At 40.8% G+C, this 15,663-nt stretch overlaps 1 protein-coding gene and 1 pseudogene across 7 annotated transcripts in view; both read left to right on the top strand.

The window, feature by feature from the left end:
- Positions 1-9,092: 9,092 nt before the first annotated feature.
- RAPH1 (Ras association (RalGDS/AF-6) and pleckstrin homology domains 1) overlaps positions 9,093-15,663 on the top strand; it is a 91,965-nt gene continuing 85,394 nt past the window's right edge. Inside the window, exon 1 of one of the 7 annotated variants that reach the window (XM_078071217.1) lies at positions 9,093-9,193. Coding sequence is in view for 4 of the 7 variants with exons in the window: in XM_078071219.1 (XP_077927345.1) it covers positions 10,636-10,650 (15 nt within the window). In the remaining 3 variants the exon portion in view is untranslated. Of the gene's footprint in view, positions 9,194-9,470; positions 9,644-9,788; positions 9,848-10,554; positions 10,651-15,663 lie in introns of those variants that run through there. The other 6 variants (XM_078071216.1, XM_078071218.1, XM_078071219.1 and 3 more) reach the window with 6 other exon arrangements.
- On the top strand, positions 13,973-14,742 carry LOC118523999 (polyubiquitin-like; annotated as a pseudogene).

Here is a 15,663-nt window from a genome sequence, read left to right as displayed (position 1 = left end):
GAAGCCAGTCAGAGGAGCTAATTTGAAACAGTAACAGGCAACAGGGAATAGTTATGGGCTTAAAAACATACCTATTTTAACCTGACTCTTTTGTTGCAAATGATAGTAACAGCCAGTTTTGGCAGAAAGAGGAATCTATTGGTTTATATATCCAAACCTAGGGAAGGAGAAGAATATAGCTAGCAGTTCCTCAGACAACCCCAACCACACGTGCAAATACCACTGGGATTCTCCCTCTCTGTTTTCCTCATCTCTGCTTTACTCTCATGTTTTCTATGATATTAGAACCATACTCACCAACATTTTCTAGTTTGCCTTTTCCTGAGGGCCCCATCAGAGAAGAATTTCTCCCCCCGCCCCCAATTCTAGTTGAAAGAAAGAAAGAAATGCTGGGAAGGTCTCTGGTTACCCCAGTGTGGATCACGTGCTCTCATCTGTAACCAGGAAAGAGGTACCATGATTGCCGGCTGTCCTTAGAACTACACGGTTGAAGTGGAGGCTGGGTTAGGAGGAGCAGTTCCGAAAGAAACATACTGTCTCCAGAAAAAGAAAAGAGGACAGGGCAGAGAAAATAGCAAATGTCCTCTATAATGACATTAATTTTTTCATTGTCATTCTATGAATAAAAAAAAGTAATGCAAGATCATTTTGAAAACTGGGAATATTGATTAAACACCAAGAAGTAAAAATTAAAATCACCTGAAGTTAATCTTAATCTGGAGATAACAAACCTGTTATTATTTTGGTATACTTTGTTTCAGTTTTTCATGCAAATTTGTGTGTATCTATGTATGGGTGTGGTAGACAGAATAATGCTCCTCCCTTCAAAAGATATCCATGTCCTAATTCCTAGAAACTGTGGATATGGTGCTTTACACAGCAAAAGGGATTTTGCAGATGTAATTAGGGATCTTGAAATAAACAACCTAACCTTATACCTAAAAGAGCTAGAAAAAGAAGAACAAACAAACCTCAAACCGAGTAGAAGGAAAGAAAAAAATAAAGATTAGAGTATAAAGAAATGAATTAGAGGCTTAAAAAAATAGAAAATTTCAATGAAACCAGGAGCTGGTTCTTTGAAAAGGTAAACAAAATTGACAAACCTTTAGCCAGACTCATCAAGAAAAAAAGAGAGAGGACTCAAATAAATAAAATTAAGGATCTTGAGATGGAAAGATTATTCTGAATAATTTGGTTGGGCCCAAATTAATCACAATGGTGCCTGTAAGAGGGAGGCAGGTGGGTCAAAGTCAGAGAGAGACAGGAAGATACTATGCTGTGGCTTTGAAGATGGAGAATGGGGCCATGAGCCAAGAAATACAGGCAGCCTCTAGAAGTTAGAAAAGGTTAAGAAACAGATTCTTCACAGAGCTTCCAGAAGGAGTGCAGCTCTGTCAACACCTCAACTTTAGCCAGCTGAGACTGATTTTGAACTTCTGACCTCCAGAACTCTAAGATAATTATAACTCTGTGTTGTTTTAAGCCAACTAAGTTTATGATAATTTGTTATAGCTGCAATAGAAATACTAAACAATGGTGGGGCCTGCATAGCTCTTGGTTTCTGCTCAGGTCATGATCTCAGGGTTATGAGATCTGGTCCCAAGTCAGGCTCCATGCTGGGGGTAGAGCCTGCTTGGGATTCTCTCTCTGCCTCTTTCTCTGCCCTGCCTTCCCCCCCGCCCCCCCGCCCCAGCCCCCGCATGCTCCCTCCCTCCCTCTCTCTCTCAAAAAGAAAGAAAGAAAGAAAGAAAGAAAGAAAGAAAGAAAGAAAGAAAGAAAGAAAGGAAGGAAGGAAGGAAGGAAGGAAGGAAGGAAGGAAGGAAGAAAGAAAGAAAGAAAGAAAGAAAGAAAGAAAGAAAGAAAGAAAGAAAGAAAGTTAAACAATGGAGATATATATATATTTATATAGGGGTTGGGTTTTTTGTTTTCAGCAAAGTCAGGATCATACTGTCCTGATGTTTTGTGATGTACAGTTTTTCAAATTAAAGATTGTAGATTTTTTTTTTTTTTGGTTTGTTTTTAGCAGAAAAAATGACACAGAGAAAGTGGTCCTGTTAGTACCAGAGATTGGTTAGAAGTATTATGCAGGGTGTTTCAAAGGGAGAAGGAAGAGGCTAGTGGGAACAAACACACAGACTCTTGCAAAATGCTAGTTTGAGATGCTGAAGATCTTGAGAGGTGTAGTGGCAGAGAGAACAGTGAAGAAGGGACAATTAGGACAATTAGGGACATTTGAAGAGCATGACTGATGGGACTCACTCCGTGACAGCACTTTAGGTGATGTCATGTTCTTTGGCATAGCCGTGCCTCAAAGCACATAACTGAACAAAAGTTCTTGTGATCAGCTATTCATTTGTTTACTGTTTTTCCATGACATTTTTTCAAATGATTTTTCTCAAGTAGTTCAAAGAATCATGCAAATATGACCATGAGGCAGCAAAGGGAGAGAGCCATTTCTTAATGCAATCATCAATCCCCTAGAGGAATTATAAAGGAAAAAAGTGTTAAGTGATAAATATATAATAGAGGAATCTAAAATTGTTTCTGGTAAAATAAAACTTCTGTTTCAAAAAGCACATTTTGTCTATATATTGCACATATACATTTTGACCATAAAGTCTGGAAACCTAGATAATATTTTATTTTTTTGCAGATTGAGCACTCTCAATTACTTCTTTTAGGTTATGCTAAAGATGTACATTTGTTCAAAGAAAATGTGAGACACAAATCATCTGAAGCAAAGAATCACAGATGGATGCGCTGGGGTCAATGGAAAGGCTACGTTAATGTACTACGTTCATTGCAACTTTGCACAGTGAATTGAATTATACATTGCTGATAAGGAACAATATATTAAACATACCATGCAGTGTAATTGAACACATCATGTGTGATAATATCCATAAACCGTTTATCATATATATAGAATATATATGTATATGTGTGTGTTTCCAATCCTCCCCCTGCCCAGTCTTTTTTTTTTAAGATTTTATTTATTTAGGGGAGGAGGAAGAGGGAGCGTGAGCAGGGGGAGGGGCAAAGGGAGAAGCAGACTCCACGCTGAGCAGGGAGTGGATGGGATGCGGGGCTCAATCCCAGGCCCCTGGGATCATGACCTGAGCTGAAGGCAGACGTTTAACCAACTGAGCCACCCAGGCGCTTCCCACCCCCCACTCTTTAATTACTATGCTTCCAGTCATTGTGACCACCAGGTGTGTCTGTATTTATTTACTTCTGCAGCCTTGATTTCTCACCTGGGATGGAGTCCCTTCAATTCAACAAATATTTACTGGGCAGCTGTCATGGACTGAATGGCATCCTCCTCCTGCCCTAACCATCCCCCCCATCTGGAATGTTTTTCCCTGTTTACAGTGGCAACTCTAGACCTGGCAATAACCCACACTAAAGGGATACTTGATGGAGGTTCATGTTCTGCCCTGTGCTTTCACATTGCAGACATTTTTGAGATGGGCATAGCCTTTACCGTTTACTATTAAGCACTAAACACCAGTCACTCACTCTTTCAATTAGTGTGTGTAGCTAATACTACTACCACTAATTTAGTTATTGAGCTAGAAAGCTGGCTCCAAAGTAGCATTCTGTAACATGTGCTTAATCAGAGGATTGCTGAGTTCTAATTGGTTGAATTCATATGTGGTCTGATTGCGGACGTCAGGACATTCGTAAGAGTGCAGGTTGTGATAACTGTTCTTGCATAATAGCTGGTGTTTGTTCTAAATAAATATCTGGAAATGTCCAGTTCTACAGATTTTGCAGATAATATGCCCCCCAAAAGGGCTACTCATAAAAAAAGAACCCTAATATAACCTTTTAAAAAATTACAAAGGATATGTAGTACTCTATTTACCACATATTTATATTACATAGGACATGTAAATCCCACTTGTGGGAAAGAAACAGACATACTTCTACAGGCAAAGATCAAGTGTTCTGCAGTTGTTAATGTTCAACTGGGAGGGTTCGGATGTGTCTAGTATGGGCCAAGGGAGGCCCTTGCTTCACCTTATATTACTGCCCCGGACCCTGTTTCTCCTCTTGGCATTCAGATTCCAAGTGCCACCTAAATCTCACTTCTCCCATCTTAACCTGCTTCAAGCCCACTCAATCTTTCTCTTCTCTCAATTCCTATTGTATTTATAGTCTGTATTAGAGCTGAGTATTGTTCTTTGGTTAATTCATATGTTCTTATCTCCCTAACAGTTTTTTGAATGCAGAAATCCCTTTCTAAATTAAAATTAACTTTATTTTCTATTAAATAATATATGCTCTGTGTGTTATTTTCCTCAACATTTTTAGAGATTTATTTATCTTCATAAATATTAACTTGGTTCATTCATTTTAATTGCCGCTTAAAGAATACAAATTCATTAAAAGACAAAGAAATAAAAGAAAGTACCATAATCATACGACTCTGCAATAAACATTTTTGCCTTCTTGTTGTATTCTCTTCTAGATTTTTCCTATGTAATATGTTTTTTTCATATTGTGCATATCTTTTCATATCAAAAACTATTCTTAAGAAATAATCATTTTCTTTTTTTTTTTTTAAGATTTTATTTATTTATTTGACAGAGAGAGAGAGAGCACAAGTAGGCAGAGAGGCAGGCAGAGGGAGAGGGAGAAGCAGGCTCCCTGCTGAGCAGGGAGCCCGACACGGGGCTCGATCCCAGGACCCTGGGATCATGACCTGAGCCGAAGACAGCCGCTTAACCGACTGAGCGCCCCGAAATAATCATTTTCTTAATCTCATTACTGGACATTTAGGGAATTTCCAGTTATTTGCCATCATCCCACAATATCCAAGCTAATGTTTTGTTCTTACTTCTTAGAATTAATTCATAGAAGAGAAATTGCTTGATCAAAGAGATACACAGTTTAAGGTATTTTAAGGTCTGTTGCTAAACTGCCCTCCAGAATAAGGTTGTAACAACTTATATTTCCATCGGCAGGATATGAGAGTGTGTTTTCTCCCATCCTTTCCAAGAATGGGTGAGATCATTTTTTAAAATCAGAGACTATTTTTTGTATTTTTCTAGTACTCCTTAAAGTGATTCAACAGAGATGGAGACACAGTGGACACTAAAGATAGTTTTGATAAATTGATAAGTAGTGTTCTTTTCACTACTTATGACTACCGATTTTTTTTAAGTAAATAATTATTCATTCACTCAACATATTTATACTACATGAGACTGTCCTTGGTGTGCCTACTAAAAATGAATATGGCATCTAGAAATGAAATAAATACTTTCTTTGAATTACTGAAACATAAAACAGTGATGACTAGTTTCAAAGGTAATGTGTATAAAATCTACTCTTAAAAAGAAAGTGTCTTATTGTCCCAAGAAGTCTCTTGGGAACAAACAATTTGTCTCATTTTTCTAAGAATAGGAAGTACTAAAACTTCTCCTCTGGGGAAAAAGACTATGAATTTAGGATATGAAAATCTTCCCATCCATTAGCTATTAGAGTCTTCAGAATCAGGGGAATTGTGCCAGAGAGGAAGCCAAAACCTGGTGTGGATTTTCATAGTCTCAGTACATTTTAGAACCTGTTTTTCCTTCAACATGAAGGGGGGAAAAATCAACACTAAAATTTCTGGGGAGAGTTTTTTGTTTCTATTCATTCCTAAAAGTTTGTTTTATTTAAAGATATCTCAGGGCTAGGGTGACTAGATGAATGTCCTATTTAGTTAGGTGATTTCTCCTGCTAAATTATCAGAAAGACCATAGTAAGGTAATAATTGGTCCCACTTTCTCAATGTACAATTCTTTTCACCTTATTTAAAGTGGTAACCATTAAAAATTAGCATAGCTTTAGAAATTACTGATTTGAAACCTCAATTAAAAGGATATATCCCATAATCCTGTTATAACATTTTCCTCTCTATGATTTGCTAAAGGTATTAGAATGAGTTTGTAGCTCATAAAGCATTATGTAGTAGAAAGAGCATGTGAGTGGGGTCAGAAGATGTGAATTCTAGTCCAATGTCTTCTAATAATAGTTATTTAACTTTAGGCAAGTCACTTCTTTTGGGGCTATAGTTTTCTTTACTATAAACCAAAAATCTGGCTTAGGTCAGCATTTCCCAAAGTGTGTTCTGTGGAACGCATGTTTTATGAGATGTTCCACTGAAAAAAAGCAGTTCAAGATTGAGTACATTTGGGAAATGCTGCATATAACATGTGTCTCTTAGAAATTCACAGTGAACATATTAAAACCACTGAAAACCACTCTAGTTTAGAAACCCAACAAATTTTGGTTGGCCTAGCATTTTTCACTTATTCGATTAAAGGAAAATTTTATGTTTGGGGATCATATCTACTAGAGTTCCAAATAACACACTTTCAGGAAATGACGGACTAAGATCCTTTGCTATGCCCTGATTTATGGTACTACTCTTTCTCCTACAGGTATTCAGCCTGTCCTCTGAAATCTGCTCCTCCTTCTGGGATCTCTACTTCACAGAGATGACCACGACATTCCAGTCTGTCTCTCAAACCAAAATCCTGAGGGTCATCCGAACTCTCTCCTTCTCATTCACTCCCTCATGTCCAATTATACATAAAATCCTATGGAGTCCACCTCCTTAATATTTCTCCCATCTAATCCCTCCTGCCCACTTCACCTGCAGCATATCTCATCCCAGTTGTTGCCACCACCTCCTGATTTACTCCTGCCCCAGTCTGGTCTCCCTGGTTTCCAAAACGCAAATTCAGTTGTTCTGGGGCTTAAAATCTCCAAAGATTTTATTATTTATTAATAATTCCTAGAGTATCAAGTTCAAACTCCTTGGTTTAGCACATGAGCCCCACCCACCACCCCCTTTTTAAAGAAGCCCTTCTACCTTTCCCTTCCACCTCTTTGACCCTCTTCTGTGCCTGTCCTGACAAAATGGAACTGCCTGCAGAGCCTCTAAAGCATTGTGCTGTTTGGTATCTCCATCCCTGCATAGGTATTGTTGTCTTTGTCTGAAACGCCAGTTCCCTCCTTCCCCATCAGGTTAGGCCCTCCTTGTCACCGAACATTCAGTTCAAGAATCCCCTCCTGTGGCACCTGGGTGGCTCAGTTGGTTAAGCGATGGACTCTTGATTTCAGCTCAGGTCATGATCTCAATCTCGGGAAATGGAGCCCCACATCAGGCTCCGCGCTCAGCAGGTAGTCTGCTTGGAATTCTCTTTCTCCCAATCCCTCTGCTCTCCTCCCCCTGCTCTCTCTCTCTCTCTCAAATAAATAAATAAAATCGTAAAATCTTAAAAAAAAAAAAAAAAGAATCCCCTCCATCGGAGGGCTTTCCTGAGCTGGGAATGAACCCTGCAATCGTGACTTCCTTGCATCCTTTACCCACTAGACTATGTACATTTTGAGGGCAGGAACCACCTTGCCATGTCTCTCTTGCCTTTGTATTCCTAGGCCTTAGTTAGAACTCAATAAATCCTTGTTGAATGAACGAAAGGTTTCATGGTTTAAAGGAAATGATGAGAACTTGCTTACTTTCCTCAATGGCTGAAAGTGACTTTTGTTTTGTTTTGTTTTTCTTTCTTACTAGCCTTGACCAACCTAAGCCCTGGGAGGAAAGATAGTTGACTAAACGCTATCTAAAAAGCGCTCAATAATCTATTTTTTAAAGGAAGTTCAAAGAGAGGAGTATCTTCCTTGTATAGTATCACTCAGCCTGGTAATAGTATTTGATGACAATAGAGATTTATCAGGTCTGGCACTCAGGTGTGTATAATCTCAATAAACTCGGTCATGAAGGAAATGGGATATGTATGTATACATATCATACAGATATGTATGAATTATCACTTATCAGAATGTTTGCATTTGTTAATTTAAAAATATTTATTGTGCAAGGTACCATGCTAGTATTATGGAAGATATAAGAATAAGTAAACTGTTGTATTACATTCATTAGGGAAGGTCATAACTTACTGAAATAATTATAATTAGAGGTAACAAATGATGAATTCCACAAGAAAGGAACACAAGGCAAGGAACTGGTCAGCAGCACCATCTTCATTTATGAGATTACAGTATTCTACACAAGAATATTAAAGCACCTACAAAACTTAAATGCAAAACCGCAGTTAATGTTTCCAAAGTACACATATCTCAAGAGTGAAATGCCGCTAGTAACTGTATCCTATGGTTCTGAATACCAGTTTGAAACGGATTGTGTACCAGTTTGGAACAGATTGTGCAAAAAGACTGGAACCATTTTAAAGTCCTCAAGAATATCTGAAAAAAGGGATGTAACTAACCAAACCAGGACATGAACACTCTGGTTCTTAGGGAGCCCAGGTGTCAGAAATGTACAGTCAATTCTTTACCTGTGAAAATTCAAGTTGCAGATACTCTTAAGCAAACGGGAAGACATGATAAAGGAATGTTCACTGCAACTAATTCCAGGTAACACTTCCGACTGGTCAGTTGTTTTAATGCTGTCAATAAACTTGCTTTGCATGGAGCCAGGCAAAAATGATTTAATTCTATTTTTTTCCTTTGATCAACTTTAGGAGGTCAAAATAAAGATATAAAAACTTAAGATTAAAACTTAGAAGTCTGACTAAGTCAAGCCTACATCAAAATAAGCTGTATCTGAGGAATTTAGAGCTTGATGATCAAGAAAAATGCCAAAACCTTATTCCTAAACAATTTCAGTAAGGGGGTGACAGAAATTAAGAACGCAAAATAAGCAAATTTCTAAGGTAAAAAGTAATTAAAGATAATGGAAATGTCCAATTTTTAAAAGCTTCTCAATATAGTACATGAAAATACGGAGAGTTGTCGGCCAAAATGGGTTTTCCTAAAAAAAAAAAAAAAAAAAAAAGGCCTCATAGACTGCAACGACAATGGTCCTTTAAGCGCCTAAGACATCTGATGGGTTGCTGGGGTCTTTGAATACACGAATGACATATAGGTGCATGCATACAGGTCCTTGACAGATCTGCTCGATGCTTCTGTGAGTCCCACGGCCCTGGGACAGAGGCCACTGGGCCTGCGTCCAACGAAAGGCGAGCAGGGGGTGGGACAGCACCGGGATTTTCCTTCCTCGCTCATTCATTCTCTGATTCACTGGTTCCTGGAGGCGGTTTACAGGCGCGCGCGGAGGAAAGGCGGAGCACCGCGGACAGCCCCGTCTGGGTGCGGTCCGGCGCCTGAAGGCAGGGTGAGAGCAGGGCGGGCAAGGGGGCGCGGGCGGGGGGCGCGGGCGGGGGGCGGACGCCCGGGATGGGCGGGCGCGGCCGCCTGCGCCGGAAGTGAGTGGTTGGCGGCGGGCGGGGGCAGCGAGCGGCCGGGCGCGAGTCGGTCCGCAAGTCCACCGCCGGGCCCTCAGCTCCGCCTTCTGCGTCTCGTCCGGACGCGGCCGCACTCGGATCGGCCACCGCTGGGCGCTGCGGCCGCCCCGCCTGCTGCGCGCTCCCGCCCCGCCCCCGCCGCCGCCGCCGCCCGGTCGGTCAGTCAGTCAGTCAGTCACGGTGCGCGGGGCGCGGGAGCTGCGGGCGCTCACGGCGTCTCCGGGGAAGGAGCGCCGCGCCTGAGGAGGCGGTGGCGGCGGGAGCAGCGGGAGCGGAGGCTGCTCAGCCCTGGGCCGCTGGAGGATCGAGCAGCTGCCGCGGTGAGTGCTCAGCCTCGCCCTCGAGGCGGGCGGAGAGGCCGGCCGGGCGCGGACTGTGAGGCGCTGCCGCGGCTCCCGCCACCATTTTCCCGGCGCCCGGCCCCGCCATCCGGGCGCGGTGCGGGCGGGTGGCCGAGCCTGGGGCGGGGTCGCTGCCGGGCCGGGGCCGGGCTCGTTGGACCACGCCCAGCGAGGCGGTGGCGGGTAGGTGGGGGTCGGTGGGGCCAGGGCTGCCCCCCTGCGTCCCTGGGGGCAGCGACGGAGGGAGACAATGAGATACAGGACCGCCTGGGGAGGGTGCGGTTGGGCTTGGACCCGGCACCGGGTGCTGGTGGCCCGGGACCGCGAGGAGGAAAGGACTGTCCCCGATTAGCCGCAGAAAGCAGTGATTCGGTGTCTGGGATTCCTCGGGCTTCGGTGCCCCCCACCTTTCATAAATAAATTCAGTGCAGAGATCTAGAAATGCGGGGCGCCTTCTGCGTCTTCTTTCTAATTAAGCAGGCTAAGTAATTGCTCCCTTGCTTTTGAGCCCCCTCTCATCTTGCTGTGTCTGTGTGCATTCCCGCCGGAAATCCAAACTGCAATTCATGGGGCGGGGGGGGGGGGGGGGGGGAGGGGGGGATGAGGAGAAGAGGGAGGCCGTGTAATAGTGTCAGGATGCCTTCATTTTAAGACAGTCTGAAAGATGTGGTTTTCTTATTCAGACAGTGTCTTAGGGTGTCCCCACAGTGTGAACTGGGAACCGCATTAGCCTTAACTGCTTGTAAGCACGAAGACGTTGCTTAGTATGAAATAAGAGCTTGTTGGAAGGGTATAAGCGTCGCATCAAATGTCGCGTGGGGGGGGGGTCTCATATTCTGTGGGAAGAGCGGTTGGGGAAATCTGGGAGAATTGAAAGATTCTTCTCTTCACGTCCCAATAAGGGTTGATGTGTCTGCAGCGTTTCTCTCGGAGATGTGGAGAGCTGCCTGTGTGTCTGTAAAATCTGCTGTATGGGAACCGTAAAGGTAACGGGCTAGGGATAGGGCGTGAACGGGTTATTAAAAGGGTGGTAGTGATCTCATAGGAATATTAAATTAGGCGAATCTTTTTGGAATACCTACTGTCTGTTAGAGTGGGGGACACAAAGTGCACAAGACCTGCAGCACGGAGTGGTGGAAAGAGCTCTTTTTTGAAGCCAGGCAAACCAGAGGCTCCATAAACCCTGGAATTGGCTAGCAGTGTGACGGCTAAGCTATTAACTCGCAACAGTACTTTTCTGTCCGTAAAATGGGAATAACACCACCTGTTTACCTCTCCGGTTGGTTGTCAAAACAGATTAAATGAGATAATGTATGCAAAATGCCTAGCACCTTTCAAGGTTCTGAGGTGTTAGCAAATGTTGTTTCCTTTCTTCCCTAGCCTACTGCTCTTGGGATTTTCCTGGGGGTAAGGTGAGGGAAGACGTTACATATTTAAAATGTTGGAGTAAAGTTACAAAATAGGCGAGCAAAGAGGAGAGATTAATTCTAGATTGGGAGCACAGAAGCTGAGGGATTTAAGTGGAACCTTTAAGAATGGGTAGGATTAAAAAGAAGAAGAAGAAGGGGTAGGATTTCAACTGATGTAGATGGGGAGGACATTCCAAGCAGAGGTGGTACTATCCTTTGAGAGCCCAGTTGAGGAGTAAGACCAATGGAGGAAGGGCAAAATAGAGATACTCAAAAGCTTTTTAGCTCTTGTTGAGCCTGACCTTCAAAGATTGTCTCTGTTATTTTGCTTTTTGTGTTGTGAATTTCCCAGAAACCAGATCTAGCCCTATTCAAGTAAGTACCAAAATGTCTACAAAGCTTTAATACATGATTTCTTTGGGTTAGACATTTTGTGTTATTTGGACTGTTGCTCTCTTCTGTTTGAATTTAATAATTATTTGTAGATGTCTCCTCATGATGAATATTAGCTCTATTTGGTAGGAAAAAGCAGCTGATTTTTCAGATTCAGAGGTCTCATTAAGATTATATAGTAAGTAACTGGCCAAAAGAAGTGGTGTAGTGTGCCTCAAACTCTGGTTTAATTTAAAACTCTGATATAATTTGTTTTCACTAATATTTTAACACATTATTCTCCGAAGAGGTGTTTTTAACCATGTCTTTGAGGATAATTAGAATGACTTTTGGTTTTTCTGTCCTTTGGTTTTCATAATTACTGTATTTTCTAGATTAGCATGGTGGGGTGCACCTGGGTGGCTCAGTTAAGTGTTGGACTCTTGATTTCTGTTCAAGTCATGACCGTAGGGTCATGAGATCGGGCTCCACGCTGGGCATGGAGCCTGCTTAAGATTCTCTCTTTCCCTCTCCCCTCTCTAAAAAAAAAAAAAAATTAACAAAAAAATAAAGATTAGCGTGGTGTATGATTTCACACTATTCATAGATTCTATAGAATCTCGTGGCTTTGCCTCGGTTCTGAAGTAGTTCAGTGTCAGCATTAGTATTGTTAATCCCAAACTCTTAGGAAAATTGATATTAGCAAAACAAGATATGTGACCTCAGGCAAATCTCTTATCTTGGATTCCCAATTCCTTTACCTGTAAAATGAGAAATTTGGATTAGATCACTGGTTTTCAGTGTGTGTTTTACTGAACTCTGGAATTTTGAGGAGGAGCTTCAAGGTTCTGTAGAAGTTTCACTTAAATCTCATTGAAAAGGTATTGTGACTACTAAATGACATGCCTTGTTTTAAATGCTTTACATGTAAAATTTATTTAATTCTTGCCATAATTCTATGAAGTAGGTTGTGTTACTGTCTGAGCAGACAGGCACAGACTACAGAGCTGTAAAGTGACATAGTTGGGTTTGAAGCCAGGCAGCATAATTCTTAAGCTTGTATTCTTACGTACATTTTTATGCTGCCACCATAATAAAATAAATAGCACACACACTTCTTTTATTGTAAAATATACAACATGAAATTTACCATTTTAATCATTTTTAAGTGCACATTTCAGTGGTATTAAGTACATTCACAAAGTTGTGCAACCATCATCACTATCTTCAGAACTTTTTCATCATTCCAAACTGAAATTACTCATTAAATAATTCTGTACCGCCTCCCCCTCTAGCCCCTGGTAATCACTTTTCTACTTCCTGTTTTTATGAATTTGACTGTTCTAGACTTCATATAAGTGGAATCGTGCAATATTTGTTCTTTGGATTTGGCTTATTTCACTTAGCATAGTGTCTTCAAAGTTCATCCACGTTGTAGCATGAATCAGAATTTCATTCCTTTTTTAAGGCTGAATAATATTTTATTGTGTGTATAAACCACAATTTGTTTATCTGTAGATGTTTGCTGTTTCCACCTTTTGGCTATTACAAATAATTGCTGCTCTGAACATTGTCCTACATATACCTGTTTGAGTCCCTGCGTTCAGTTCTTTTGGGTATATACCCCGAAGTGGAATTGCTGGATCATACGGTAATTCTGTTTGATTTCTGAGGAACTGCCGTACTGTTTTCCACAGCAGATGCAGCGTTTAACACTCCAGTAGCAATGCACAAGGGTTCCAGTTTCTCCACATCTTCAGGAACACCTTTATTTTCTGGGTTTTATTTTGTTTTGTTTTATAGTAGCCATCCTAATGAGTGTAAAGTGGCATCTCATTGTGGTTTTGATTTGCAGTTTTCTAATGATTAGTGATATTGAGCATTTTTTTCAAGTGCCTATTGACCATTTGATTTTGTTGTTGTTGTTTTGGTAGAGTGTCTATCCAAGTCCTTTCCCCATTTTTAAAATTAGGTTGTTTGTTTTTGTTGTTGTTGAGTTGTAGGAATTCCTTATATGTTCTGGATATTAAGTTCATATCAGATCCATGATATATAAATATTGTCTCCCATTTCCATGGGTTGCCCTTTTATTCTGTTGATGGTATCTTTTGATGTACAGAAATTTTTCATTTTAATGAAGTCCACTATATTTTTTCTTTTGCTGCTTATGCTTTTGGTGCCATGTCCAAGAAATCATTGCCAAATCCAGTGTCATGAAGCTTTTCCCCTATGTTTTTTTCTAGAGTTTCATAGTTTAATCTCTTATATTTAGGTCTTTAACCCATTTTGAGTTAATATTATGTATGATGTTAGGTAAGGGTCCAGCTTCATCCTTTCACATGTGCATATTCAGTTAATCAGCACCATTTGCTGAAAGGACTGTTCTTTCTCCAGTGAATGGTCTTGGCACCCTCTTGTACATATATAAAAAATTTTAGTTCAGAAGCATTTGGCATTGACGGGTATCTGTGTTGGTGTGGAAGTGACTCCACATGATGGGATTCAGTGTCCTTGCATTCGCTAGCAGGTTAAAATGCAAATCTTCATGAAGATCTTGACTGGCAAGACCATCGCCCTGGAGATGGAGCCTAGTGACACCATCGAAAATGTGAAGGCCAAGATCCAGGATAGGGAGGGCATTACCCTCTGCCACACACAACAGCAAAGGCTCATCTTTGGAGGCAAACAGCTGGAAGATGGCTGCCGCACTCTTTCTGATTTCAGTATCCAGAAAGAGTCAACCCTGCACCTGGTCCTGCATCTGAGGGGTGGTATGCAGATCTTTGTGAAGACTGACCGGCAAGGCTATCACTCTAGAGGTGGAACCCAGTGACACCATCAAGAATGTGAAGGCTAAGATCCAAGATAAAGAAGGCAGTCCCCTCTGACCAGCAGAGGCTCATCTTTGCAGGCAAGCAGCTGGAAGATGGCCTCACTTTTCTGATTACAACATCCAGAAAGGGTCAACTCTGCACCTGGTTCTCCATCTCAGGGGTGGCTGATAATTCTTTAGTCTTGAATTCATAGTGCCCAATGATGGCATTACTTTGCACTCTAGCCATTTGCCCCAATTTAAGCTTAGAAATTACCAGTTTCAGTAATAGCTGAATCACTGAATTTTTCAACAGCTGTTCAAAATACTAATAAAGATATTGTTGCATGGTTAAAACACACACACACATTGAAAACCATAACACGTTCAAGACCAATTTTGAAAGAAAAAAAATTCTTATTTTAAAAAATCTTTGAATAAATTTAATTGAAGCATATCCTGAGACTACAAAAGCTACTAGCTACTTGGAACCACTTATCTAGGTGAAATCAAAACAAAGCTTCATAGTAATAAATGGGTTGCTTAGATTGTTATAAGACTGTAACTGACATACTTCTTAATTTGTCTCTTTGAGTTGGTAATACACTAATATATTTGAACATAGAAAAGTATTAGCAGCACTTTTGTCAATTTTACGTATTTGAGATGCTGTGTGAAGATTTCATCTGGGAAAGTTTTGTTGGGAAATATTAGAAAACCCCCAGATAACATAATCTAAAACTTCATCCCATGCTCTTATTGCTGTTACTTTAAGATACAGTTTACCACATGTTAGGGCAGATGTCTTAAAATATATGACTCTTGATTTACAAATTGGCTTTTAAAACAGTATATATTTTGCTATTAATAAATATTAATATATATTAAAACATATTGTTGCTCTGCTTTAGACAGAGCTAGATGTAATGGAGAAGTCAAACAGCTAGGTTTTCTCCCCTCCAAAACAGAGAGGATGCCAGTTTAAGTGTGGGATAGAAGGAATCAGTAGAGAATGTAATCAAGGGAGCAGAATCCAAGAAGAACAAGGTATTGGGATTTAAAAACAAGTGAAGAGATTAGGTTTGGAAAAGAAGGGACAAGTAAGCCATCCTTTTACATGAGAAGAAAAGCGAGGTTGGGAGGTTCGTAATTGATGTCTTGTTATTATGTGACACTTAGAATTTAAGCCCCCTGGTGAAGAATGGTGAATCTGGATAAAGTTAGAACTGTAAACATATTAAGTAGGCCCAAATATTATAAAATTGCAATAAATCAGTTTTGTGACCATACTTAAGAATTAGATGCTTTTTTGGAAAACACCTTTAAAAGGATCTTGCTAAGTTTGGTATGTGAAGAAAAGGGTTAGCTTAGTCAGGACAGCAAAACTAATAATGCAACTTGAAAAT

Source organism: Halichoerus grypus, chromosome 4 (assembly GCF_964656455.1).
Source record: "Halichoerus grypus chromosome 4, mHalGry1.hap1.1, whole genome shotgun sequence".
Lineage (NCBI taxonomy): Eukaryota > Metazoa > Chordata > Mammalia > Carnivora > Phocidae > Halichoerus > Halichoerus grypus.
This window is presented reverse-complemented; position numbering and strand designations above follow the sequence as displayed.